This window comes from Gymnogyps californianus, chromosome 5 (genome assembly GCF_018139145.2).
Source record: "Gymnogyps californianus isolate 813 chromosome 5, ASM1813914v2, whole genome shotgun sequence".
NCBI classification, from domain to species: domain Eukaryota; kingdom Metazoa; phylum Chordata; class Aves; order Accipitriformes; family Cathartidae; genus Gymnogyps; species Gymnogyps californianus.
In genome coordinates this window covers 1,421,301-1,445,904 of record NC_059475.1, presented here as the reverse complement: position 1 = coordinate 1,445,904, position 24,604 = coordinate 1,421,301, and the positions used below count along the sequence as shown (strand labels likewise).

General features: G+C 64.6%; 4 protein-coding genes across 7 annotated transcripts; all 4 read left to right on the top strand.

The window, feature by feature from the left end:
* The first annotated feature begins 308 nt into the window (after positions 1 to 308).
* FNBP4 (formin binding protein 4) lies at positions 309 to 12,790 on the top strand. Its single transcript, XM_050896967.1, has 17 exons — positions 309 to 479; positions 732 to 811; positions 2,213 to 2,349; positions 2,496 to 2,685; positions 2,901 to 3,051; positions 3,141 to 3,261; positions 3,522 to 3,860; positions 4,240 to 4,450; positions 6,486 to 6,604; positions 9,152 to 9,256; positions 9,567 to 9,700; positions 10,680 to 10,858; positions 11,218 to 11,531; positions 11,700 to 11,864; positions 11,916 to 12,227; positions 12,328 to 12,485; positions 12,692 to 12,790. Exons 1-17 carry the CDS (start codon positions 325 to 327, stop codon positions 12,780 to 12,782), a joined length of 2,961 nt encoding a protein of 986 aa, XP_050752924.1. The 5' UTR covers positions 309 to 324; the 3' UTR covers positions 12,783 to 12,790.
* A 393-nt stretch (positions 12,791 to 13,183) lies between these two features.
* On the top strand, positions 13,184 to 16,569 carry AGBL2 (AGBL carboxypeptidase 2). Its single transcript, XM_050896966.1, has 12 exons — positions 13,184 to 13,313; positions 13,404 to 13,532; positions 13,737 to 13,913; positions 14,000 to 14,107; positions 14,186 to 14,336; positions 14,414 to 15,187; positions 15,267 to 15,429; positions 15,617 to 15,743; positions 15,889 to 15,986; positions 16,076 to 16,185; positions 16,262 to 16,328; positions 16,456 to 16,569. The coding sequence occupies exons 1-12, from the start codon at positions 13,184 to 13,186 to the stop codon at positions 16,567 to 16,569; spliced, it is 2,148 nt and encodes a 715-aa protein (XP_050752923.1).
* Positions 16,570 to 17,592: 1,023 nt separating this feature from the next.
* MTCH2 (mitochondrial carrier 2) lies at positions 17,593 to 21,164 on the top strand. Of its 4 annotated transcripts, none has more exons than XM_050898419.1 (13): positions 17,593 to 17,679; positions 17,777 to 17,861; positions 17,973 to 18,079; positions 18,259 to 18,285; positions 18,540 to 18,593; positions 18,733 to 18,790; positions 18,928 to 18,979; positions 19,077 to 19,136; positions 19,650 to 19,743; positions 19,922 to 19,969; positions 20,367 to 20,434; positions 20,742 to 20,817; positions 20,961 to 21,164. In XM_050898419.1, the coding sequence occupies exons 1-13, from the start codon at positions 17,593 to 17,595 to the stop codon at positions 21,045 to 21,047; spliced, it is 903 nt and encodes a 300-aa protein (XP_050754376.1). In that variant the 3' UTR covers positions 21,048 to 21,164. The 4 variants fall into 4 exon arrangements, with proteins under 4 accessions (XP_050754376.1, XP_050754378.1, XP_050754377.1 ...); XM_050898421.1 differs by having other exon boundaries at positions 18,259 to 18,289; positions 18,547 to 18,593; XM_050898420.1 differs by having other exon boundaries at positions 18,259 to 18,291.
* Positions 21,165 to 22,668: 1,504 nt separating this feature from the next.
* Positions 22,669 to 24,118, top strand: NUDT8 (nudix hydrolase 8). Its single transcript, XM_050896964.1, has 4 exons — positions 22,669 to 22,889; positions 22,956 to 23,088; positions 23,522 to 23,599; positions 23,708 to 24,118. Exons 1-4 carry the CDS (start codon positions 22,669 to 22,671, stop codon positions 23,960 to 23,962), a joined length of 687 nt encoding a protein of 228 aa, XP_050752921.1. The 3' UTR covers positions 23,963 to 24,118.
* Positions 24,119 to 24,604: the final 486 nt, after the last annotated feature.

Sequence of the window (24,604 nt, the reverse complement as noted above, 5' to 3'; positions counted from 1 at the left end):
AAAGGAGCAGCACCGTGCTAGAGGGTAAGAAGGGGCTACAGCCCCTAGGAGCAGCATTATACTATAGGATAGGATGGAGCTACAGCCCTGAAGGGCAGCACCGTGCTATAGGGCAGGACGGAGCTATAGGTTCAAGGGGCAGGCGGGAGCTCTAAGCCCGAGGGGCGGGGCGATGCTCCTAGCCGGAGGTGGAGTTCCCTTCACGCCCCGCCTCCCCCACCGCGCCGTGACGCAGCACGCACCGACTCCGCCCCTTTCCACTTACCGCGCAGGCGCGGCCGCAGCCCTGAGGCGCCGCTCCCGCCGCCTCCGGCCGCCGCCGCCATGGGAAAGAAATCCCGCGCCGCACCGGGCCGCCGGCCCATCCTTCAGCTTTCCCCTCCCGGACCCCGCCGCGACGAGGCGGCGGTACCGCCGGTTGAAGGGGTCGACTCGGGTTCCGAGCCGGGTAAAGGCGGAAAAGGGGATGGTGGAAGGAAGTGGGGGGGGGGTGGGCGCTTTGTTGGCGGGGCGCGGCCTTGTGGAGGCTTCGGCGCGGCCTCCTCGTAGCGCTGCGGCCTAGTGAATGTACCGGGGCCGGGGGAGGCGGGGGGGGGGGGAGCCCGCAGGGCTCCGCCCCGCGGGCTCCCCCCCCCGCCTCCCCCGGCCTCAGCCCCCCCCCCCGGCCTCAGCCCCCCCCCCCCCCCCCCCCCCCCCCCCCCGCGCCGTGTCTAACGGCTCTTCCCTCACAGACGAGCCCGAAGCGGTGGCGGAACCTCCCCGCAGCGCGCCCAACCCGCCGCCCCCGCGCCCGCCGCCGTCAAACCCACAGGTACGAGGCCCTTCGGGGAGAGACGAGATATGAAACCCCCCCCCCTTTAAAAAAAAATATAAAAATGAAGGGGTGTGCCCCCCTGGGTTTTTTTAGGGGACGAGCATCCCCCACCACCTAATATTCCTAAAAAAGGGGTTTTTTTTCTTCTAAATGTTTTTATTTTCTTCTAGATGTCTTTTTTTTTTCTTCTAGATGTCTTTTTTTTTTCTTCTAGATGTCTTTTTTTTTTCTTCTAGATGTCTTTTTTTTTTCTTCTAGATGTCTTTTTTTTTTCTTCTAAATGTCTTTTTTTTTTCTTCTAAATGTTTGGGTTTTTTTCCTTCTAAATGTATTTTTTTGGAGGGGACTATGGTTGTTCCCCTCTCCTCTTTTTTTTTTTTTTTTTAAGGGGGGGCTGTTTGTCCTTCTCTAAGTACTTTTTTTTTTTTTTAAGGGGAGATAATTAATCCCTTCCTAAATAATTTCTTTTTAGGGTGTGATTGTCTCCTTTTTAATTGTTTCGGGTTTTTTTTCAGGAGGGGGGATGAGTGATTGCTCCTCCTTAAGTGCATTTTTTTATTTATTGTTGGGGTAGGATGATTACCCCATTTAACTGCTTTTTATCCGGGGGAGTGGGGTGATGCCCCCCCAATTTTTTGGGGGGGGGGAGCAGGGTTATTGCTCCCACTTCACTGTTTTTGAGGTGGTGGTATGATGTGAAAGTGTCCGTCGTCCCGTCCCCCCCCCCTTAAGTGATTTGCGAAGGGGAAATGATTTCTTGCCTTAAAAATTTGGGTTAGGAGATATTTTTCTGCCCAGCGTATTTTTTTCTGGGGGGAGGAAGAGGTGACTTTTTTCCATCTATTACTATTATTACCTGTTATTATCTCTTTAAAAAATTTAATATTGATTTAATAATTAAAATATTGGTGTTTTGGGGAGCGGTGACTCCCCGCTCTGTGGTTTGCAGGCAGGATGTGATGTTCCCCCCCAGTTTTTTTTTTTTCAGGGGTGGGGAATTGGTTTTTCCTCCTAGTGTTGTTCCGTTGTATTTTTTTTTTTCCCTGGGGAGCGTATTTCCCACTCCCAGTGTGGTTGGGGGGCTGGTGTCCCCTCCCCCGCCCCCCCGATTTTTGGGCTCAGGAGATGTCCTCATGGCTGTTTTGAAGAGGACGGGGTGGCCTTTATCCCCTGCACGCTCACGGGAGGGGGGTGCCCGTCCCCCCAAGCCGGCCCTGCCGCTCCCCGCGGGGCTGCTCCCCCCTCTCGCAGGATTAGCGGGGTGATGGGGAGGGTCGGAGCCGCTTCCCTGCGGCGGCAGGAGGAGCCCCGCTGCCCGCGCTGGCGGCTCCGAGACGGGAGGTGCTGCGCTGTGCCCCCTCCCCTCGCTGAGAATCCTCTGCTCCCCTCCCCGGCCAGGAGGCTTGTGTCTGCTCGGTGCCTACGCAGACAGCGATGACGAGGAGGGCGAAACCCCGGAGAAGTCGGCCCGTTCTGCGGACGCAAATGGCAATAATTCGGCAGACATCGACAGCACGCTGGCAAACTTCCTGGCGGTTAGTGCGGCTCCGGGGAGCGTGAGGGGAGAGAGGGCGGAGGGTACTTTCGCGATCCGAGACGTCGTCCTCTGCCGATAAGCGCTTTGACTCCGCTTTTGCCTCCCCGGGGATTTGAAGTTCACGTTGGGATGTTGTTTTCACAGGAGATCGATGCTATCACGGCTCCTCCGCAACCCGCCGAGCCCGCCGCCGCCTCCTCCGCGCCGCCCCCCACCCCTCCCCGCCCGGAGCCGAAGGAATCGGGCTCGGGCCAGTCCTCGGGCACCGCCAACGGCGCGGGCTCTGCGCCGGCCCCGGAGTGGCAGTACGACACCCAGTGCTCGCTGGCGGGAGGTGAGCGCCTCGCCCGTCCTGGGCCGGGGGGCTGTGACCCTTTCGGGGGTCTGCTGTCCCCCCACTTTTCTCACCGAAGGGAGCTGAGGGCGGTGACAAGTGGTTGATGCCGGGGAAAGGGGGGTGACGACGGCTTGGGGAACCGATCCGGTTGGCGGTGGGACGCAGGCTCTGCGCGTCCCGTTGGTGACGGCCTGTCTTTGTCCCCCCGGTAGTGGGGGAGCTGGAGATGGGCGACTGGCAGGAGGTGTGGGACGAGAACACCGGCTGCTACTATTACTGGAACACCCAGAGCAACGAGGTGACTTGGGAGCTGCCGCAGTACCTGGCGACGCAGGTCCAGGGCCTGCAGCACTACCAGCACAGGTGGGTGAGACCCCCCCGGCCCTGCCAGGGGAGGCGCCGGGGTTTTGTCCCCGAGCCCGCCCTTCACTCCTTCCCCTCTTCCTCAGCAGCACCGTGGCAGGCGCCAACGGCAGCTTCGTAGCGGCTGCCGAGCTGTACCCCCAGGAGAAGGGGGCCGCCCCGGGCAGCGTCGGCCGTGAAGCCAGCCTCACCAAGCGGGAGGTGAAGAAGGTCAGTCAGACGGGCTGAACAGCGAGTTCTGGTTGCCGCGGGGCTTGTAGGCACCCCTTTGGGCTTCCTCGGCTGCGGGTGGGTCACTCCGCTCCGTTCACAGCTCGAAGAGGGGGCCCCGTCAGCACGGAACGGCCCGAGCTCCTTCCTCTGCAGGCTGCGATCTGCTTCGCTGCTTGGGGAAGGCGTAGGGCTGGGGTGAGGGGGCAGGGAGCAGCTGCCACCGCTGACGGAAAGCTCACGTGGGGCTCGACCTGCAGGAAGTGAACGAAGGCGTGCAGGCCCTCTCCAACAGTGAGGAGGAGAAGAAGGGGGTGGCTGCGGCCCTCCTGGCACCGCTCCTGCCCGACGTGGTGAAGGAGGAAGAGGAGCGCTGGAGGAGAAAGGTGATCTGCAAAGAGGAGGTTGAGCCGCCCCCGGAAGAGGAGACGAAAGCGGAAGAGGTGGCGGCTGCCCCCGAAGAGCCGGAGCCCGGCAGGGATCCCTTGGAAGACACGCTGCAGGAGGATCTGTGCAGCGTGGTGCAGTCGGGGGAGAGCGCTGAGGAAGAGGAGGAGCAAGACACCCTTGAGCTGGAGATGGTGCTGGAGAGAAAGAAGGTAAGGGGGGAATTTTTGTCACCGAAATGAGGCCGCGGGTGCAGCTAAGGAATGGTGGGCAATAAACTGGGAGCAGCAGACATTTTCATCTGTGTCCTGCCTCCTTTGGGAGAGCGACCTTGCGTTTCCCGTGCTGCTCCTATACGGGCTTGGGCTCCATATAGATCCGGGCGCTGATCAGCCACAGCTTCACGTGGACGCTCTGCTGCTGAGTCAGCGACCGTTGGCAAACTCTTGCTCCGTCTTCCGCTGCCGTTAATGCGGTGCCCTGATTAGGGCAGCCGTTTGCTCTTCTTTCACGGGTGACTCGTAACCGCGGCTGCTCGCCAGGGGAGGCTCAGGTCCCTGAAGTGCCGCTCCCTGTCGTGTCTCTTGGCAGGCGGAGCTGCGCGCCTTGGAGGAAGGCGATGGCAGCGTTTCGGGCTCCAGCCCGCTCTCCGATGGCAGCCAGTCGGCCTCGCAGGATGCAACCCGCAGGCTGGCCTCCAAGCGAGGGAAATGGAAACTGTTTGTCGGAGCTGCCAGCCCTGAATCTGCGAGTCGAGGCTCCAGCAAAACGGGTCGGGAGAGCCCGGAAGCGGGAGAAGCAGGTAATTGGAAAGGCTCCCTTCGGAGGGAGGAGCAGGTATTTGGAAAGGCTGCGGTCCTCTCCTGCCGGGGTCTCCTTTCCCCGAAGATACGCGGGGTGCCTGGAGCCTGTGGAGCCCCACGTGGCGCCTAGAGAAGCCGGGATGGGCGGTGAGGTACGTGTGCCGGGCAGGGGACAGGCCCAGAGGGGTGGCTGTCACCAGTGTCGCACGCAGCCGAGCTCGCAGGCCGGCAGCGTGAGTCTCGTGGGTTCAGGGCAGCGTGGGGATGAGCTGATGCTCTGCCAGACTCTCCTTTATCCTAATTAAAGAGCATAAATAGGAGAGTGCCTGTATTCAACGCTTTTGTCAGGAAAACATAGGAGGGTGCCCGTACTCGATGCTTTATCAGGAGAAGGAACGCAGAAGCCTGATAACGGCTGTTTCACGTCCCACCGCCTTCCGCTTTCCTCCCGACATTATAAATCCTAACCGTGGTACATGGGGAACTGTTACCTTCCTCTTTTCAAGTTCTGTTTCTAAGCTGCCCGGTAACAGTCGCCAAATTTCTGGCAGGCGAGGTGTTCCCCGAGAGCCGCTATGGCTCCGCACTTGTTAGTGCGTAGGAAACACAAGGCAGGACCTCGCTGCGAGGAAGAGCTGGCTCACTTAAGGCTTGTTTGATACCAACTGTTGGATATATCGCTTGAGCGACAACAACCCCTCGGGTAGAGCTTGTGTTCCTGTTAGTGCTCTGCTTTCCCGTGGTATGGCCGTGGTTTTTCAGAGACCGTTTTCAAATATACGTTAAGTGGATGGTGCAGAGCATCGTATAAATTTATTGCCATGGGGAAATCACGCGATTGCGGCTGTTAGCCCGTTCTTTGCTGCCTGTCCCGACCCTCCTGCCCTCCCCAGCCCCTCCAGAGCTGCGCTCTCCGAAACGCCTTGGCCGCAGCGTTTGAGAGAGCAGCCTGCCTGGCAGCCCTGACTCCCAGATGTGCCGGTCCCTCCCCGGCACGAGGCTTCAGGCCAGCTGCCTGCCTCGTAGCAAAGAGGGAGGCAGCCCCTCTGGCGCAGAAAGCTGGCTGAATGAGAGACAACTGCTTTTCCCAGGAAAAACCAATACAAAAGTGCCCTGAGCCCCAAGCAGGCTGCGTCCTGCTGAAGCGGGAGACCGTGCCTGCCCCAAAATGGGCTTGATGTGGCCCTAACGCGTGTCTGCTTCAGGCAGAGGCACGATCTGGATGGCAGGCCTGGCATTAATTCGGCGACGTTGTTTGTCTAGGGTGGCTCTTCGCGGGATGGTTTTGCTGGAGGGCTTTCCCTTGTGCCTCGCAGGCTCGCGGGCAGAACGTCCCTGGAGCCGGCTCTTCCCAGCAGTGCTGGTTTCCCCGCTTGCCTGGGGAACAGGAAGCTGTTACTCTCAAATAACATGTTTAAAGTTGAGCACCCTGCTGCTGGAGGGTGATTGAGGGGACTGTCCCGCCCTGGAGCGCCAGGGCACACCAGGAATGCGGTTTTGGTTTTTTTCCCCCGATGGGTTTTTGGTTAGGAGTCCCTCGCAAAACTTCCCTCCCTGGAATTTGTTGCTTGGACAGCGAATTAATCGCCGCTGTCCTGTCATGCGGTGGAGGCAAAACCTTACGGTCATGACAACTTTTTGGGAGGTCTTCAGTCTTTGACGATTGTCTCAACTTATTTAATACCTGGTACTTTTTCTTGACAAATTATTAAACGATTGCCTGCCTGGCTTCCTTGAACCCCTGTGCTGCAGGCTGTTCCTCCTTGCTGCCCTTGCGCTGTAGCAGCTGTAATTCTCGGCTTCCCCTGCTGTCCTTCTGGAAGGACCCCCGCCATCAAAACACGGAGGCAGTGACCCTCTCTCCTTTTTCATTTCAGGCTCTTGTCGCCGGCTCCTGTAGGAAAGAGGCCCCGGCTCTTTCCCTGCCCTCTCCTGCAGCGGCTTTGGCTCCCCGGCACGGTGTCTCCAGCCGGCTGTTGGCAGCGCCGCGGCAGTGGTGGGAGAAGGGCTGACCTGTCGTTTCTTCTCCTGCAGCGGCGAGCGCAGAAGCAGCTGATGCAAATTCAGACAAAGAGGCAGAGTCTGAGGAGCCCCAGGAGAAAGCAAAAGCCCAAGGGGCACCAAAAATAGAAGAGGAGGAGCAGGACCTAAAGGTACGGAGATGCAGAGGTGCGTGTCCGTGAGATCCGTCCCAGCTCGCGTAAGGGACGTGGCTGGGCGCTCGGCCGCTCCCCCAGGCCCCGGCCAGTTCGCTGCTCTCCCAGGGGCTCGCCGTGCCGCCGGAGGGACGTGCCGGCTCCCTCGGCCACCTCTGCCGGCGGGGACACCTGAGCTTTGGGCTGTGGGTTTGGCCCAGCTGGAGCGACCTTGTCCGCCTCCCGCGCTGCCAGCGGGACGGCACCATACCCCTCCTGAAGCTCTAAACCTCAGATCCCGGTGTGGCTGCAAGAACAGCTTGCCCTGGCCTTGTGAAAGAATGGCCGTGCAGGATTGGGCCGGCATCTCTGCAGCCCGGTATCCTGTCTCCAGCAGGAGCCGGCAGCAAAGGCTTGAAAGTGTTTTTAAAAAAAAAAAAAAAGAAAAGGGGGAGGGGTGGGGGGCATAAAGACTGAGCCCTGGATCTTGTCGTGAGAGAGCGCAAACGCTTTTGTCTTGACTTTCTTTTCACCGATAACAATATTACAGTCCTCTGGCACCTGCCCGTTCAGTCGTCCCGTTTCCAGGCTGAAGACTCCTCGTCCGTAATCTCTCTGTGTCCGGAGGCTGCCGGTACCCGTCGCTCTGCCCTTCGCCCGGCGTTACTTTCTGAAGTTGTTAGATGCAAATTGGGGAAGCCCTGGGGATTTCTGCAGCATCGTGCTGATATTTTCTCTTCCGAGCCTTGCTTTGCTCTCTTTGGCTGCGGCTGAACGATTCCCAGAGCCCCTTCCTGAGCAGTAGTAGTGACACGCAGAGCTACGGGCTCTGGGTGATAGTTACGCAGAGTGGCAGGGGAGATCTTTTCTATTTGTCCTTTTGATTCCCCGGTCGCTCGTTACCCTGAGATCTCCTGCAGCGTTACATTTGGCTCCTGAGTAATTTCGTTTCATTGGCAAATGTTGTCACCTCCCTGCGCCAGATGGTTTACGGATGGGGAATCACCGGCCCGTGGTAGAACCCCGGTGGAAACCTGCAGCGCAAGCTGACCTCCGGCCATGCCCTCATTTCCCACCACTTAATCATTTTTCCCGTGTGAAAGGGAAGGGCTTCATTACTGTCCTCCTGACAGAGATTTAGCATCTCTCCCATAAAAGAACTCTAGCAGAGTTTTGAGATGTGATGTCCCCTGCCCAAAACCACTGAGCCCCCCTCAGTATAGCATCTACATGACGCTTGTCTGATTTTTTTTTTTTTTAATTTATTTAAAAAGAAAAAAAAGCCTGCAGCAGGACCACGCTCGTTGGCTGCTGCGCCCCAGACGGCTGCCAAAAGCCTTTTAAGCTGTCACGTTTGCTGTCCCCTTTTCTCCTGGTACTGGCGGTGCTCTGTGACGGACTGTGTGCTGTAGCGTGGTGCTTTCCCATGCAGGATCCCTTTAGAGCTGTTGGAGGAATGCCGTCTCCTCGAGTAATTGGTACCGTTTGCTTCGTCGGTTCGGGGTAATCTCTCTTCTGCCGGCTCTCTGGTTTGCAGGAGATCCGCCGAGTCCTCCGCTGCGAAGTCACCCTCTGCCCTGGGATCTTCCCTGGCTTCTCCGTAGCCACGTTAACGCGGGAATTCCATTTCCCTGCCTCGGGCTTCCTTAGCCCTGCTTGTCTGTCTGGCCCGTCCCCCTCTCTGGAGACCGACGCTGCGTTGTCGGCTTTGGGGACTTTCCAAAGCCTCTTCTGAAGAGTGAAGGAAAAAAAGAAAATTTTAGAGCCCTCCTTAAAGCAATCGTGATGCCGCTTGCAGGCGTCCGCCCCGTATCTGCTCTTGATTGTTTTCTGGCTTGTAGCTGCTTTCACTCAGTCCCCTCAGTCAGGGCGATTGGCAGGGGGGAGCCCCGTGTCCCCCTGCAGTGCCCCAGTTGGAGGTTTCGCTCCTGCCGGACGCTGGGGTTGAGTAACGGCGGTCGCTCTGGGCTGGCCTGAATCTTAACGTAGATATTGTCTCTGCTCGGGAGTAAATCCGGAGCTGTTAGCCCTTCCCTGCGCTTTCCAGCTAGTTCCTCTGGAAAGCGGCAATTTATGAAGCCTGAAATTATATCCCGGCCCGTTTCCTTTGGGAAATGGTTGAAGTATTAGATTTCACGCTTTCTGCCCTGGCGATTGCTCTGCTGTAACTCCAGAGCCGGAGCGCCAAAGCAGAGCGAGCCCGCACCCTCCTTCGGCTGGTGCGGAGCGGTGACCGCGCTGGGAAGCGCTGGGAGCCGTGGCTGGGAGTAGGGCGAGGTCCGCACGAAGGAGTTGGGGTTCGCTGGCACCTCCCGCGGCTACAGAGGAGGTCTCATCCTGCCGCCCCACACCGACCCCGTCCCTGGGGCGCAGGAGGTAGCGGGGCTTAAAGGAGGGGGTGACAGGCGCACACGTTCAGGGTGGCACGTCCCAGTCCCGCCAGGCTGAGGGGCCGCGGGCGATCCCGAGTCTTGTTTGCCGGGGAAGGCCTCGAGCCGCGGGGCCGCAGCCGCCCGGTGACGCTACCCGAGGGCGGCTCTTTACTCTCCCCTTTCTCCCTGGCAGTTTCAGATCGGAGAGCTGGCAAATACTCTGACTAGTAAATTGGAGTTCCTGGGCATCAACAGACAATCTATCTCCAACTTCCACATGTTGCTGTTGCAGACAGAGGTAACCGAGCCTTCGCCCCTCGCTCCGGCCTTCTGTTCCGAAGCGGATCAAATACTGTCCGCCGTTCGAGCGCCGAGGGCCGGTGCTGCGTGAACCTCGTGGCCGCGGCGGTGCCGCGCTGCACGGCGCGCCCGCCTCCTGCAGGGCCCTTCCTCGGCGGGGGGAGAGCATGGCTTTGCGCGGAGGCGGTGTCTTCCTCCTGGCCCCCTCCCGAGTCCCGTGCCGTAAGGGAGCTTCCCGGACCTCGAGTCCTGTCCCGAGGACCGCTTGCGGCCTCCCTCAACGGCTTCCCCCGGTTCTTGCCCTCTAGACCCGCATTGCAGACTGGCGAGAAGGTGCTCTCAATGGAAACTACCTCAAACGCAAACTCCAAGACGCAGCCGAACAGCTAAAACAATACGAAATAAACGCCACCCCTAAAGGCTGGTCCTGCCACTGGGACAGGTACGCGCTCTCCTACCTTTCTCACCTTTCATCTCTGACATCTCAGACATGATTTGTGACCATCACCACCCGACGACGTGGCGCCGTCCCTCTCGGAGACTGAGAGCAGCTTCTGTTAGCAGTGCTGGGCAGGCAGAGAAACATCCGGCACTCGCAGAGTTTGGGCCAGCCACCAAACTGGAGGATCCAAACGGAGTTGCTCAGTGCTTTGAGACGGAGCTGATTCCCTGATCGGACAGAGCTGGTTTTCACTCTCGCGAGTGTAAAGCGCTGTGGAGGGCGGGCCTGGGGGGTCGCGCATGCGAGAGCTCTGTGAACTTTGCAGGATCTCTGGATCACCTCTTCTGACCAACAGCTCTGACAAAGGACAAACTTCAACACATCGACGGAACGAAGAACAAGATTTCTGTCTCCTGCCAGCAGGTCAGACCCAAACATTTCTTTGTCTATTTGGCTTTCTTGATTAATTTTCCTTTGTTTGAAATCTTTGCTCTTTTGTTTTTCAGCTCCCAGATCCGCTCCCTCTCTCTAGCATTCACTGTGTGTTTGACACCAAGAGTATCATAAAAGCGACCTCCGCGCACCACGGGGTAGGGGGGCAGCCGCTTCTCTCCATTGGGCTGTTCCCCGGTGCCTCTTCTTGGAGGGCGACTTTCAGCCAAGGCGGCGGCTGAAAGTCCCGATGCTAGCGAGACGTCGCTCTGCTGCACGCTGGCCTGCTTTCTCAGCCCTCCCCTCCCTCGGAGCGGGGGGCTCAGGGCGACGTTCACGCAGCCAGCCATGCAAATAGCTTTGAGCGAGCCGGCTCGGGTCTCTCCTGCCTCTGTCCTCAAAGTTGTTTGTTGCGTTTGGGAGAGCGGCAGCCCTGCTGCAGAGGGTCTTCCCTGCGAGAGCGCACCGCTGTCGTGGGCAGGCCCGCCTCGGAGTGTCGGTGGCGGGGGAGGGAATCTAAAGCCTCCTTCTCTTTCTTGTGATTTAGGGAGCATAGACGCTATTTCTATGTTAACGAGCGCTCAGGAGAGTCGCAATGGGAGTTCCCCGACGGGGAGGACGAAGAGGAGGGACAGCGGACCACCGACAGAAAAGCCGACGGTCCTCCTAAACCACCTCCAAAAGACAAAGGAGAGCGCGCCGAGGACCCCGCCGAGCGCTCTGCAGGTACAGCCGGGAGCGGGAAGCGGGGGGGGGGGTCGCTGCGGTTGGGGGGTCCTGGCCCCGAAGCGGGGTGTTGTGGGGCCCCCACCAAGCGCTAGAGCAGTACGCGGTGGTGCTGGCCTCCCTCCCCGGGCTTTAGCGAAGGCGGGACGAGCCCCGCTCCCGCATCCGAGCTGTCCCCGTCGATTTTAGGCATCGCAGCGGTGCAGGGGAAGGCGGCGTGCAGCTCGTCCGTCGAGCCCGTGGCCTGAGCTCTGCCTGCCCGCTCCCAGGCAGGGCCCTGGCAGGGAGGCAGCGGGCAGGAGCAGGCAGCGCGGTCCGTAGCGTGGGTTTTCAAGCCTGTGTCAATATGTATTCTTCAGGCTCCCTTTGTAAAGAATCCTTCTCAGGCCAAGTTCCTGCTACGTCTCTCATGCCGCTCACTCCATTTTGGACTCTGCTTCAGTCCTCTGTCCCGGTCCTCCAACCTCCCTTGCCTTTGGAAATGCCTCCGCCGCCTCCGCCTCCACCGGACTCGCCCCCGCCGCCGCCCCCGCCGCCCCCGCCTCCCGGAGAAGACGGCGAGATCCAGGAAGTGGAGATGGAAGATGAGGGGGGCGAGGAGCCACCCGCCCCGGGAACGGAGGAAGACGCTCCCTTGAAGCCTCTCCTGCGCCCAGCTGCCAGCAGCAGCCAGGTGAGCGGCGGTGCCGGCAGCCAGGCGAAGCCGGGGCTCGGCCAGTCCCACCGCTCCGTGGCCGGCGCGTGTTAACCCGGGGCGCGGGTGTGGAAGGGCGCTCATTCGGCCCAGACCTCGGGGCCGCGTCTCTCCCGGCTCGGCGCTCACGTCGGCACTCTCTTCCAGGGCGCCGTTGAACCCGGCCCGGCCCCGCTGCTCTCCGCCAAGCCTCAGAAGAGGAAAGCCGTGGAGATGAGCCCGGGGCTGATGCAGCGAACGGCCACCATCGGCAGCTGCCCCGTCATCTACAGCCAGCCCCTGATGGCCGCCGGCAAGTACCAGCCTTCTGCCGTGCCCCTCGCCTCTCTGAGGCCGCGCCAGCGGCTGCAGGGCGAGATCCAGGGCCGCCCCAACCTCCGCATCGCGCCGGGCCACGCCGGCCCTCAACCCGCCGCACTGGGCCTGCAGTCCGGCTACCTGGGCGTGACGGCGCCCGCCGCGCCTTCCGTCATGAGCTACTCGGAGTGCGCTGCGCCCGTCAGCCTGGCCGCTGCCGCCGTGCAGCCGGCCCCGGTGCGAGGAGCCCTGCCCGCTGCCGGCACCACCGACCAGCCGCCTCCCCCGCCGCCCCCCCAGACACCCCCGCCTCCCGCCCCCAAGGCGCCGCCGCCACCACCGGAGAAGGAGAAGCCGAGGAAGGGGCGGAAGGACAAGGTAGGCGGGTGCTCTTGTGCCGGTCACTTGCCGGCGTGCCGGGCGGCTTCTCTTCCCTTTCCAGCCGCCCTTACCGCGGCCTTTTGCGTTTCTGGCGCAGGGCAAGAAGGGCAAGACGAAGATGCCGTCACTGGTGAAGAAGTGGCAGAGCATCCAGCGGGAGCTGGATGAGGAGGAGAATTCCAGCTCCAGCGAGGAGGACCGGGAGACCACTGCCCAGCGGCGCATCGAGGAGTGGAAGCAGCAGCAGCTGATGAGGTACGGGCCCTGGGAGGCTGCCCCCGCACCGGCAGGCCTTCCCCGTGGCACGCTGCCCGGCTCGGCTCCTCCTGGAGAGGGGGGACAATTCCTTGTCCCCTGTCATGGCAGAGGGTGGGGATCTGCATCTCTGGGGGTGGGGGGGGGGGCACACAAGGGTGGTGGGGACTGTCACTGGGTGCTGACGCCTCGCTTTGTCCCCGCAGTGGCATGGCGGAGAGGAACGCCAACTTCGAGGCGCTGCCGGAGGACTGGCGAGCGCGGCTGAAGCGGAGGAAAACCGCGTCGAGTACATGAGGCGCGCCGCGCACTTTTTTTTTTTTTTTTTTTTTTTTTTACAGATGTACAGTTCAGAGCCCTTCACCACTTGACCGTTGTCCAATAAATTGTAGCAGTTTGGGACATGCCGTCTGGTTGAGCGGGGGCTGTCCCTGCCCCTGCCGCGGTGGCAGGAGGCCGGGGGCAGTTTGAGGCCGGGGTGCGCAGTGGCCCTGGCTCGGGCTGACGCCGTGGGGGGCCCTTTGTGGCTCTGCTCCCCTGGGTTTCCGCCAGGATAACGAAATCTCTGGCTCCTTTCCCAGCTCTGCTCCGGGACCGCCCCATCCCTCCCCGCCACTGGCCGGTTGCTCAGCGACCGCGTCCCAGGTCCCTGGCGCTGCCGGGGACCAGAGAAGGGTTTTGCCGGGCTTCTTGCAGCCATGCGGCCTTCGGGGCACCCCGCTGCCCGGGTCCAGGAGGGGGGACTGGGGGGGTTTGGTGGAGGGCTGGTCCCCGAGCCCTACGACAGCTTCATGCGCAGCCACCTGCGCTACTACGGCTACTTCCGAGGTGAGCCCTGGCTGTGGCGGGACCCTGGCCGCAGGGATGCGTCCCCTCGTGCCCCCCGGCCGTTTGGGCTGCAGCGGTGCTCTCCCCAAGGCCAAAAGACGGGCAGACAGAAGAGCCCCATGTCCCCGGGGAGCCCTTCCAAGCAGCACCCCACCGAGGCGCCCGGCACGGGCAGCACCGACCCCGGCTGCCTGGCGGGTCCTGGGCAGGAGCCGAGCCGTGAGTGAGACCCCATTGCTCCCCGGGGCCTGGAGCTGCATCCTCCCTGCACGGAGAGTGCAGTGGGGGGCGGCTCTCCCTCTCCCTGCTTTGGGGTGGCGGGTGGTTTTGGGGGTGTCCCCACCCCAGCTCTCCCAGCCTGGAGCCGTGCCATTGAGCTGGCAGCGCACTGGAGCTCCCCAGCCCTTCCCGGTCCTCTTGCAGCCCCTGGGGTGCCAGAGCCGTCCCCCCGCCAGGGCACGCCGGTCCCCTCGGCGCGGTGCCGTGCATTCCCGGGGAAGCCGCGGGCTCTCTTCGCCCTTCCCTCGGCGCGGGGCCCCCTGCCCGCTCCCCGCTGGCCCGTCGAGTGCGAAGTCATCGAGGAGACGATCGAGCACATCGGTGAGGGAGCGCTCTGGCCGTCCCCCTCTCACCCCTGTGCCGGACCCACACCATGCCCATAGCGCCCGTCTGTCCCCCCTGCCCAGAGTGGGTCCCCCCTGAACCGGAGCCCTTCTGCCGGCCCACGGGCCCTGAGCAGGCCCCGGCCGCCCTCGGCGAGGAGCAGGGCACCGTCGTCTACCACCTCAGCCCAGGTAGTGGGGAGCGGGCAGCACCCGGGGGCACCCCTTCAGTCTCCCCAGGCCCCCATCATCCGGGCTTCCCCCCCGCAGCACCCCAAGGCTCCTGCTTCACCCGTGCTCGGGTTGGGGGGGCCCCAGGCCCACCCTCCTCGCCGGCAGCTGCCCTGGCAGGCCCCGAGGACACCACGCTGCTCTTCGAATCCCGCTTCGAGAGCGGTAACCTGCAGAAAGCCGTCAAGGTGTAAGAGAGGGGGCGGGGGGGGCAAGGCGGGGGGCGGCGGGGCTGTGAGCCGGAGCGTGGCCTGTCCCGCCGTGCAGGGGTCCCTACGAGTACGTGCTGACGCTGCGGCCGGACCTGTACACCGCCAAGCACGCCCAGTGGTTCTACTTCCGCGTCCAAAACACCAGGCGAGACCCTCTCTACCGCTTCACCATCGCCAACCTGGCAAAGCCCAAGAGCCTCTACGGTGAGGGCATGCGCCCGCTGCTCTACTCCCAGCAGGATGGCCGGAGCCGCGGCATCGGCTGGCGCCGGGTCGGGGCCAACATCCGCTATTACCGGGGCAGTGGTGGCGGCGGGGAGGAGCCAGGTGCCTTCTGCCTCTCCTGGACGGCACGCTTCCCCCACGACGGTGACACCTGCTTCTTCGCCCACTCCTACCCCTACACCTACTCCGACCTGCAGCGCTACCTGCGGGCGCTGGCAGGCGACCCGGTGCGCTCGCGGTACTGCGCGGTGCGGGCGCTGTGCCGCAGCCTGGCCGGCAACACCATCTACCTGCTGACCATCACCAGCCCCGCCGGCGCGGCGGCCAAGCGGGCGGTGGTGGTGAGCGCCCGCGCGCACCCTGGGGAGAGCGGTGGCTCCTGGGCCATGCAGGGCTTCCTCGACTTCCTCCTCAGCGCCCACGCCGATGCCCGGCTCCTGCGCCGGCTCTTCATCTTCAAGGTGGTGCCCATGCTCAACCCCGATGGGGTGGTGGTGGGCAACTCCCGCTGCTCCCTGGCGGGCCGGGACCCCAACAGGGCTTACGGGACGGCGCTCCGTGGCTCCTTCCCCGGCGTGTGGCACCTGCGGGCCATGGTCGAGAGGTGAGGTAGGGGTGCGGGGAGCCGGCGGGACGGTGCCGCTCCCGTGGCGGTGTCGGTGGCCGTATCCTGATGCACGCAGGGTGCTGGTGGAGCGGGAGGTGGTGCTGTACTGCGACTTCCACGGGCACAGCCGGAAGAACAACGTCTTCATGTACGGCTGCGACGGCGGCGGGGCCGGCGCCAGGCTGCGGCTGCGCCAGCGCGTCTTCCCCCTGATGCTGAGCAAAAATGCCCCCGACAAGGTGGGACGCTCTGAAGTCGTCCTCGGAGCCGGGGAACGGTGTCCTCGCCGAGCTTTGCGGTGACACCGGATGGTGACGTGGGGAACGCGGGCACCGTGCCGCTTCCCAAGGCGCCGCCACGGTGTCCCTGCGGGGCTGGGGAGGAGGACACATCCCCCCGCCATGCTGACCCCGGGGCCGGCCCCAGTTCTCCTTCCCCAGCTGCAAGTTCAAGGTGCAGAAGAGCAAAGCGGGGACAGGCAGGGTTGTCATGTGGCGCATGGGCGTCTCCAACAGCTACACCATGGAGGCGGCCTTTGGCGGCTCCACGCTGGGTGAGCGGCCGCCGTGGGCTGCGGGTGACGGTGTTGGGCGTGGAGGGCGTAGCGGGGAGGCAAGGTGTGTGCCGGCGGGTGGGCGGGCGGGCGGTCTCCAGGTTGGGAAACGGCTGCTTGTTTCGTTGTCCCCTGTCCCCTCCAGGCGGGAGGAGCTCACACTTCACTGTGGAGGACCTCAAGTCATTGGGCTACCACCTCTGCGACACCCTGCTCGACTTCTGTGACCCCGATCCCGCCAAGGTGGGCCAGCAGCCGCGGCTCAGACCGCAGCACCCAGGCCAGTCCCAGTGCCGTAGGGGGGCCGCGCTGATGCTGGCTCTGTCCCGCAGTTCCAGCAGTGCCTGTCGGAGGTGGACGCACTGCTGCGGCAGCGGCTGGGCCGGGAGCCGGGCTCTGGCAGCAGCTGGAGCGACGTCTCCCCCTCGGAGCTCGAGTCCAGGTACGTCCCAGCTGTGCCGCCCCACAGAGCCCCGTGGTGCCGGCGGGGGCTGCAGGCGGTCGTCTCCCCCGCACAGCACCAGTGGCTCTGACAGCTCCGTGTCCGATGGGCCCCCAGCTCACCTCTGCGGCCCAGCATGGCCGGTGAGTCCCCGGGTGCCGCTGCTTTTGGGGCGGGAGGGACAAAGCGCTGGGGAGGTGCAAGGTGTCGCGGGGTGCAGACACCCCGGCACCGCTTTGCCATCCGGCACCGCTTTGCCATCCGGCGCAGCTGGAGCAACAGAGGAGGAAGCGGCTGCGGAGCCGGAGAGCGAGGAATGCCCTGCATCGGACAAACGCTGTCTACCGGAGCCATGCCAGTGTCCCGGTGAGCCTGGGCCCATGAGCATGGTCCACCCGGTCCCAGAAGGGACAGTCCTACAGGGACACTTGTCCCCAGTGCTGTCTCAGCCTGGTGCCAGCACCCCTGGGGCTCCAAGTGGGTCTAACCCCTCTTCTGTGATGTCCCCCAGGCCAGGCCAGCGCCCTCCAGGACCCGCAGGCAGCCAGCTCTCCCCGGCACCCTGAGGAGAGGCAGCGCAGCAGGAGAGGAGCCTGGAGCAGGCTCTGGTGTGACCCTCCTCAGCACAGCTGGAGTGGGGGATGGCCGCCACACTGCCACGGGGGGTTCTCAGCTGCACGGTGGCACAAGCGCGGTGTTGCGCCGTCGGCCGCTGCTGAGCACCCACCACCCCAGTTTCACCGGTGATTCCTCCCGGGATACAGCCCCGGGAGCTGAAACAGGGCCGTCCCGGCAGCGGGGCGGGCAGGCGGCTGCTGCCCGCAGGCGCAGGGCGCGTCCTCGCCTCACCGCCCCCGGCAGGGCCTCGCCACCCGCCGCCCGGCGCTGCTGCGCCTGTGCTGGGGATTAAAGGCGGTGCCGCGGCCATGCCTCTGCGTGGTGACGCCTGTTTTCATCGCGCCGTCCCCCCGGGGCTCCCCCTTGGCCCCTGGCCCTCCAGCCTGCCTGGAGGCTGCTGGCACCCAGGCCCTGCCACCATGACGGTGCCTCAGGCCATGCAGGCTCCGTTGGTGCTGCAGGCCCCGTCGCCATGGTGTCACCTCAGGCCTCCTCGCCATGGCGTTACCTCAGGCCTTGCCACCATGACGCCACCTCAGGCCTGCAGGCAGCGGCGAGGCCGCAGGCCCCGTTGCCATGGCGACGCCTCAGGCCTGCAGGCCGCGGTGACTCCTCAGGCCCCGTCGCCACGGTGACACATCCTCCTCGTTGCCATGGCGACCCGGCGGGGGGGGGCCACCCCTATGGCCGGAAGCGGTCGGCGGGCGCGCCGGAAATACCGGGGAGGGGGGGCGGAAGCGGAAGCGGCGGCGGCGGTGTCCTTCTGGGCCGTGACGCCGGGGCGGCACCATGGCGGACGCGGCCTCGCAGGTGCTGCTGGGCTCGGGGCTGACCGTGCTCTCGCAGCCCCTCATGTACGTGAAGGTGCTGGTGCAGGTAAGGGGGGGCCGGTAACGGGGAGTTGGAGGCGGGGGGGGGGGGGGTACCGGGCCCGGTACCGGTGGCAGCTGCAGGCTGGCTGTCCCTGCCGTAGGTGGGGTACGAGCCGCTGCCGCCCACCCTGGGGAGGAATGTCTTCGGGCGCCAGGTCTACCAGCTGCCCGGCCTCTTCGCTTACGGTGAGTCTGCCCCGGTGGTGTGGCTCCTCCGTGTCCCACGCCCCGCGGGACCGGTGGTTGCGTGGTGGGGGGGGAGTCCTGCGTGGCGTGACGGGTCCCCGCTATCCCCAGCCAAGCACATCGTGAAGGTCGACGGAAGAGCGGGACTCTTCAAGGGCCTCACCCCCCGCCTCTGCTCCAGCGCCATCGGCACCGTCGTCCACAGCAAAGTGCTGCAGGTACCGGGGCGAGGGAGGAGGGGGGACGACACACGTCACCACCGGCCCTGGGTGGGCTCTGCCACCGGGAGCTGGGGACGCGGAGACCCCGCGTCTCAACGCTTCGGTGTTGGCACGTCCCCGCGGCGCCGGCAGGGCCGTCCCCCGCGGCTGCGCTAACCCTGCTCTTTCCTCCCCAGCGGTACCAGGAGGCCGAGCAGGCTGAGGTAGGTGTGAGGCCGCTTCCCCCGGTGAATCCCCTCCTCCTTCCCCTCCCCTGTGCTCCCGTGGGTGCGGGCAGAGGCAGCCCGGCAGCGGGTGCTGCCCCCGGGGAGAAATGCGGGGCGCGGAGGGCTCTGGCAGGGCCGGGGGGGCTGCTGAGCCCACGCTGCGGGGGGACGGGTCCTTTCAGGGGTGGTGGGGAGGGAGCGGTGCCTTTCGGGGGGGCTGTTCCCCACCTGATGCCTCTTTCCTTCTCCAGCCTGGAGCCAGCAAGAAGGAGCCCGTGTCTTCGCTGGAGCAGGTCCTCAAGGAGGTGAGGAGGAGGGTGCTGGGGTCCGCTCGGGTGTGAGAAGGGCTTGGTACAACACCGGCGCCGCTGGGCTCTCTGCCTGCCGCGTCCCCGTCACCTACCGCCCCGGTCCCCTCCCCCTGACAGCCCGTTTCTCCCCCAGACCTCCCGAGAGATGGTCGCTCGCTCTGCCGCCACGCTCATCACCCACCCCTTTCACGGTAGGTGCCCCCCCCCCCCCCCCCATAGCCAGTGCGCGGGCTGGGTGAGCAGGGTGACGCGTGCCTGTCGCTCCTGTGTCACTCTGGAGTGTCCCTGTGCCCCCCCGGACCCCCGCGCTGCCTGTCTCTGCCCGCAGTGATCACCCTGCGCTGCATGGTGCAGTTCATCGGCCGGGAGACCAAGTACAGGTACGGGCAGGGGGAGCCGGGGCTGCCGTGGAGGGGGGGCTGCCTGCCCGCCGGACCCCCTCTGACTGCGGCGCTCTCCTCTTCCTCCCCGGCCCAGCGGGACACTAAGCGCCTTCGCCACGATTTACCGAGAAGAGGGCATCCTGGGCTTCTTCGCGTGAGTGCTGACAACCGGCGTCTCTCCCCAAAATCCGCGGGTCTCGCTCGGGCATTGCTCCTTGCTCTGGCCTCCGGTCTCGCCGGGCTCGAGAAGCGCTCTGCCCTGACCTCAGCTGCTGCTGGGGCGCACGGTTTCCCGTTCTGCCTTCCCCGGGGGGGCTTCCTGGCACGGATCTGGCAAGCCTCCGCCTCGTAACCACCGGCCCTGGGTCGCGTGGGTGACATCCAGTGCCTGGGGACATTAAAACAAAGCAAAGGTGTAGTAAGCCTTCCCCGGGACCACCAGTTGGGAGGTGTTTTGGGTCCCTCCGGCAGCTCCCCTCTGCACCCGTGTCCTCTCTGAACCGTTGGTCCAAGCATCCCCGCTCCCGGGGTGGGGAGTTCCCCCTTCACCCGGCTGTTGGGGGAGCGGCCGCTCCCTCCCGTTCCCAACCGGCTGTTCCCCGGCTCTCCGTGCGGCCGGATCCGGGTTCGCCCTAGGCTCACGTTCCCGCTGCCTCTTCTCTTTCAGCGGTCTCCTGCCCCGGCTCCTCGGGGACATCCTTTCGCTCTGGCTCTGCAACATGCTGGCCTACCTCATCAACACGTACGCGCTGGAAAACGGGGTACGGGCTCCGTGCCCTGCTCGGGGGGGGCCGGGGTGGGATGGGGGCGACGCAGCAGCGTCGCTGACGCTGAGCTGACAGCGGTGAGGGACAGGGGACAGTCTAGGGGGGCAGGGCCCCACTTTGGGGTGGCAGCATGGCTCCGTGGGGGTTGAAGGTGCCTTTTTTCCTCCCGCAGGTCTCAACTATGGCTGAGATGAAGAGCTACTCACAGGCAGTCACTGGAGTGAGTACAGCCTGCGCGTGTGTGTGATGCTGTCTCCCTGTGGGGAGGGTGAAGAGAATTGAATCCTCTTTCCCCGGGGAAATGGTGTGTTCCTGTAATCCCGCCTGTCCTGCGGCTTCTGGGCTGGGGAGCAGAGCCTGGCGCTGCCCCGGGCTCCGGAGGGATCAGCCCACAGGGAAAGGAATGCTCTGTGGAGGAGTTGCACGACCCTACGTGCCCGTGGGCTCACGGCCTTGGCCTTGCCTCCACATAGCCTGGCCCCACATGGAGGTTGCGGGAGAGAGCTCCCTCCTGGGGGGTCCCTGGGGATCTTTTGGGGCTTGTTCTTCCTACGTGGAGGGAAGTCGGGGAGATCCCTGTGGGAGCCGCTGCCGACCAGCCCTGCTCTCCCTTGCAGTTCTTTGCCAGCATGCTGACCTACCCCTTCGTGCTGGTCTCCAACCTGATGGCCGTTAATAACTGCGGGTGAGTCTGCCACCGCCTCCTACCCCCCGGCGTGGGTGACGGCCACGTCCCTCCGTGCCGGATCAGCTCCCGAAACCGCTTTTCCGAAGCTCCCGGTTGGCAAAGATCTTTCAAACTTGCTGTGGGGGTTGATCCCTCAGTGGTCGTGCTGCGGTGGAGGGGGGACGTGTGGGGCAGGAGCCCAGCCTTGAAAGGACCATTTTGGGGTTCAGCCCAGCGCGGAGCTGCAGAGGGGGGACGGGTCCTACCCCACTGGCTCGGCCCTGGGTGGAAATAATTCCCCGTGGGTCTCCTCTCCCTTCCCCAGGCTGGCCGGGGGCCTCCTTCCCTACGCACCCACCTACTCCTCCTGGCTGGACTGCTGGAGCCAGCTGCACAGGGAGGTAAGTGGCCGGAGCCCGGCAGCGCCGGAATGCTGCCGGGCTGTGGAGAAGAGCCGGGTGGGAGCCCTGTGAGGTTTGGGGGGGCCGCAGTGGGGCTCCGGGCAGCCTTGACTCACCCGCTGGTGGCCGTCTTCCCCTTCCAGGGCAACATGAGCCGAGGGAACAGCTTGTTTTTCCGCAAGGTGCCCGCAGGGAAGCGATACATATGGGAGGAGAGGAGGTTTCGCTGAAGCTGGAGCTGAGAGGGGAGTCGTGAAGCCGATGTCAGGCTCTGGAAGCAAAGAATTATGAGAGAGTGGTGATTTCTATACAGTTTTTTTAAAAATCATTTAATGCTGAGAGATGAAGGTGGACGTGCAAGAGTGTCTGTCGTGGGGCCGGGGGCTTCCTGGGCGGGGGGGGGGGGGGGGCTTGCTGATCTCCAGCATTCCCTCCCTAATCCAACCACTGTAGCACTATCCCTATTATTCCCTATTCTTCAGCCGACCCCTTTTCCTCAGCCCGGCACCCGCACAGACCCCCCGGTAGGTGCAGGCAGCCGGGCTGGGCGCTGGATTGATCCCTACAGGGACCGGCACCCGCGTCTGGTCTTTAACCTGAAAGCATTGGTGTTGCCGAGGCTGCCCGGTAAATTTGCCGGCAGAAATCCCTCTCCCGCTTCCTGCCGTTACACCGTGGGAGCTTATTCCCGGCCTTGGACCCTGCTGAGGCTGTTTTGACAGAGGAAATTCCCCCGTGAGGTAACAGCGCCCGGAACCGTCACCCCTTACAAATCACCACTTGTTTTAAAGACCGGCTGTACAAATGTCACGGGCGCTTGGGGAGTGACGGCCCCGACGACCCCAGGGGCTGCCCCCAGCCCGGGCCGGGTCGGAGGCGGCTCGTTAACGGCTGGGGATAATTGTGGGGCAGCGGTGGGGGTGATGGCAGGGCCCCGGGGAGGAGAGCGCTGCCTGAAGGCCTCCACTCGTGTGCCTCAGTTTCCCCTCCCTCGCTCCCTCTCGGGGCGGTGGTGGCGAGGGGCAGAGGTCGGATCGATTCCCACCGTCGGCGTTCCCCGGGTGCAGCACCCGTGGGGGTGTTGCAGCACCCACAGGCAAGAGGGGACGCGCGGCCGGGGACAAGGGGAGGGATGGTGGCACGTCTGGGCTGTGAAAAGAGGGTGGCGGGGGGGGGGGTGGGGTGTGTTTGCACACCCGGTGACAGGGTTGTGCAGCTGGAGGGGGGGCTTGCACACCCGGTGGGAGGGCTGCACAGCTGGATGGAGAGTCACACACCCGGTGGCAGGGGTTGTTGCACACCCAGCAGAGGTTGTTGCACACCCAGTGGGTTTGTTGCACACCCAGTGGGTTTGTTGCACACCCAGTGGGTTTGTTGCACATCTGGCAAGGGTTGTTGCACACCCAGTGAGAGGGCTGCACACCCAGCAGAAGTTATTGCGCACCCAGCAGGGTTGTTGCACACCCGGCAAGGGTTGTTGCACACCCAGCAGAGGTTATTGCACACCCGGCGAGGGTTGTTGCACGCCCAGCGGGGTTGTTGCACACCCGGCAGGTGTTATCGCACGCCCAGTGAGAGGGTTGCACACCCAGCGAGAGGGTCGCACACCCGGCGGGGGCTGTTGCACGTGCAGCGGGAGGGTTGCACGCCTGGAGCAGGGCTTGCACACCCGGCACCGGGGGGTGCAAAGCTGGGGGGGGGGTGGCGGTGTTGCACACCCGGCGCGGGGTGTTCCGCAGCCGTTGGCGAAGAGCCGTAGCGCCGCGGGGTGCCCGGGGGCGGGCTCGGGGAGGCGGTGCCGGGGGCGGCCGGTCCGGGACGTCCTCCCTCCCTCCCTCCCGTACCGGCGCCATGGCGGAGCCGGGGGCGGGTGGCGGCGGCGGCGAATTCCTGAGCAGCGGGAGCGAGCGGCGGTGCCGAGCGCGGCTGGCAGCAGCGGCGGCGGGGCGGCGGGGGACAGCGGCGGCGGCGGCGGCGGTGCTGGTGCCGCTGTGCTCGGTGCGCGGCCGCCCCGCGCTGCTCTTCACGTTGCGTTCCCGCCGCCTGGGCGGCCTCCACAGCGGTGACGTCAGGTACCGGCGGCGGGGAACGGGCACCGGGGCCGACCCGACCCTGACGGGTGCCGTTACCTCTTGCAGCTTCCCCGGAGGGCGGCGGGACCCGGCGGACGGCGACGCGGTGGCCACGGCGCTGCGGGAGACGCGGGAGGAGCTGGGGCTGGCGCTGGGCGCCCCGAGTGTCTGGGGGCAGCTGCGGCCGCTGCCCGACCGGGTACCGGGCACCGGGGGACGGGGAGGGAGGGGGGAGGGAGGGGGGCGAACGCCGGCGGACGAGGTGACAAGGACACCGGGGGCAGGGGATGGAGTCTTGGGGGGGGTGGGTGGGCGGAGGGTGTTTGGGGACACCAAGGACACCGTGAGGTGACAAGGACACAAGGGCAGGGTGGCAGGGACATGGGTGACGGGGACACAGGGTGACGGGGACACAGGGTGACGGGGATTTGGGGTGGCGGGGACACAGGGTGACAGGGACACGGGGCACTGGCTGCAGGCAAGGAGGGGGGTGTTGGGTGACACGATGGGTGTCAGGGTTGGGCGCACGGTGTCTGGGGTTGGGTGCGGGGGGGGGGTGTCAAGGCGAGTGGGTGTCACTTTGGGGAGGGGGGGGTTGTCACCCCCCCGTCCCTTGCTTGCACACCTTCCAGCAGGGACAGACGGTGGCTCCCGTCGTGGCCAACCTGGGGCCCCTGGAGGACTTGACGCTGACCCCCAACCCCGATGAGGTGGGTGACCCCGCACCGGCCGTGTCCCCTGCCTGCGGCAAGCACCCCTTTCCCCGGTGACGCCGCAGCAGACGGCCCCGGCCACCCCCTCGCCGCCTGTGCCGGCAGGTAGAGGAGGTCTTCACCCTGCCGCTGGCTCACCTCCTGCGGGAAGAGAACCAGGGCTACACCCACTTCCGTACCGCCGGCCGCTACGGCTACACCCTGCCCGTCTTCCTCAACGGCCCCCACAAGGTCTGGGGGCTGACGGCCATCATCACCGAGCTGACCCTGGAGCTGTTGGCACCCGACCGCTACCGCAGGAAGACGCGTGTGCCGGCCCGCAGCCCCTCAGCTCGGTCCCTCGAGGGGAGCTCGGCCTGAGGCGGGAGGGGACAGGGTGGCCCCTGCCAGCCCTGGGTGCCAGGGTGGCGTTTTTGGGGAAGGGGGGGTGTGTGCGTGTACAGGCGGAGCTCTCCCCGTGCCTCGGTTGTGCCGTTTCTTTCGTCCGCCGGGCGCCTGTAGGCCGGCCTCGCCGCACACACGGGGCTGGGCGGGAGGGGGCTGCCACGGGGAAACCACACCGGCCCCCCTGCCGTGGGTGCCGCTGCCCGCCGGGCTCCACGCGCCCACGGCTGACATCACACACTGTGATTTAGTAAAAAGCCATGTTTGGAACCACTTGCGCCACGGCCTCCCAAGTCACGGAGTGTGGCTGGCCCTCGGTGCCAGCACCACGGCGGGGGGGAACGACAGCTGTCCCCCTGGCACTAGTACAGGCAGGAGCTGCCCTGGTGCCACCGCAGCGGTGGCAGGGAGCACGGCGGTGGCAGGGAGGGAGCTGCGGCCATGTAATAGCCCAGCTGCTTGGTGCTGCCCCACAACCACCGCCTCTCCCCACTGCCCAGTCCCAGAAAGCGGACATGGAGTCTCATGGAAAGCCAGGATCTCCCCTCTGGGGGTATCCAGACCCCCGGCTGCGTGATCCCCTAATCCCTGGGGATCCCCTGCTCTAGGAGAGGCAGG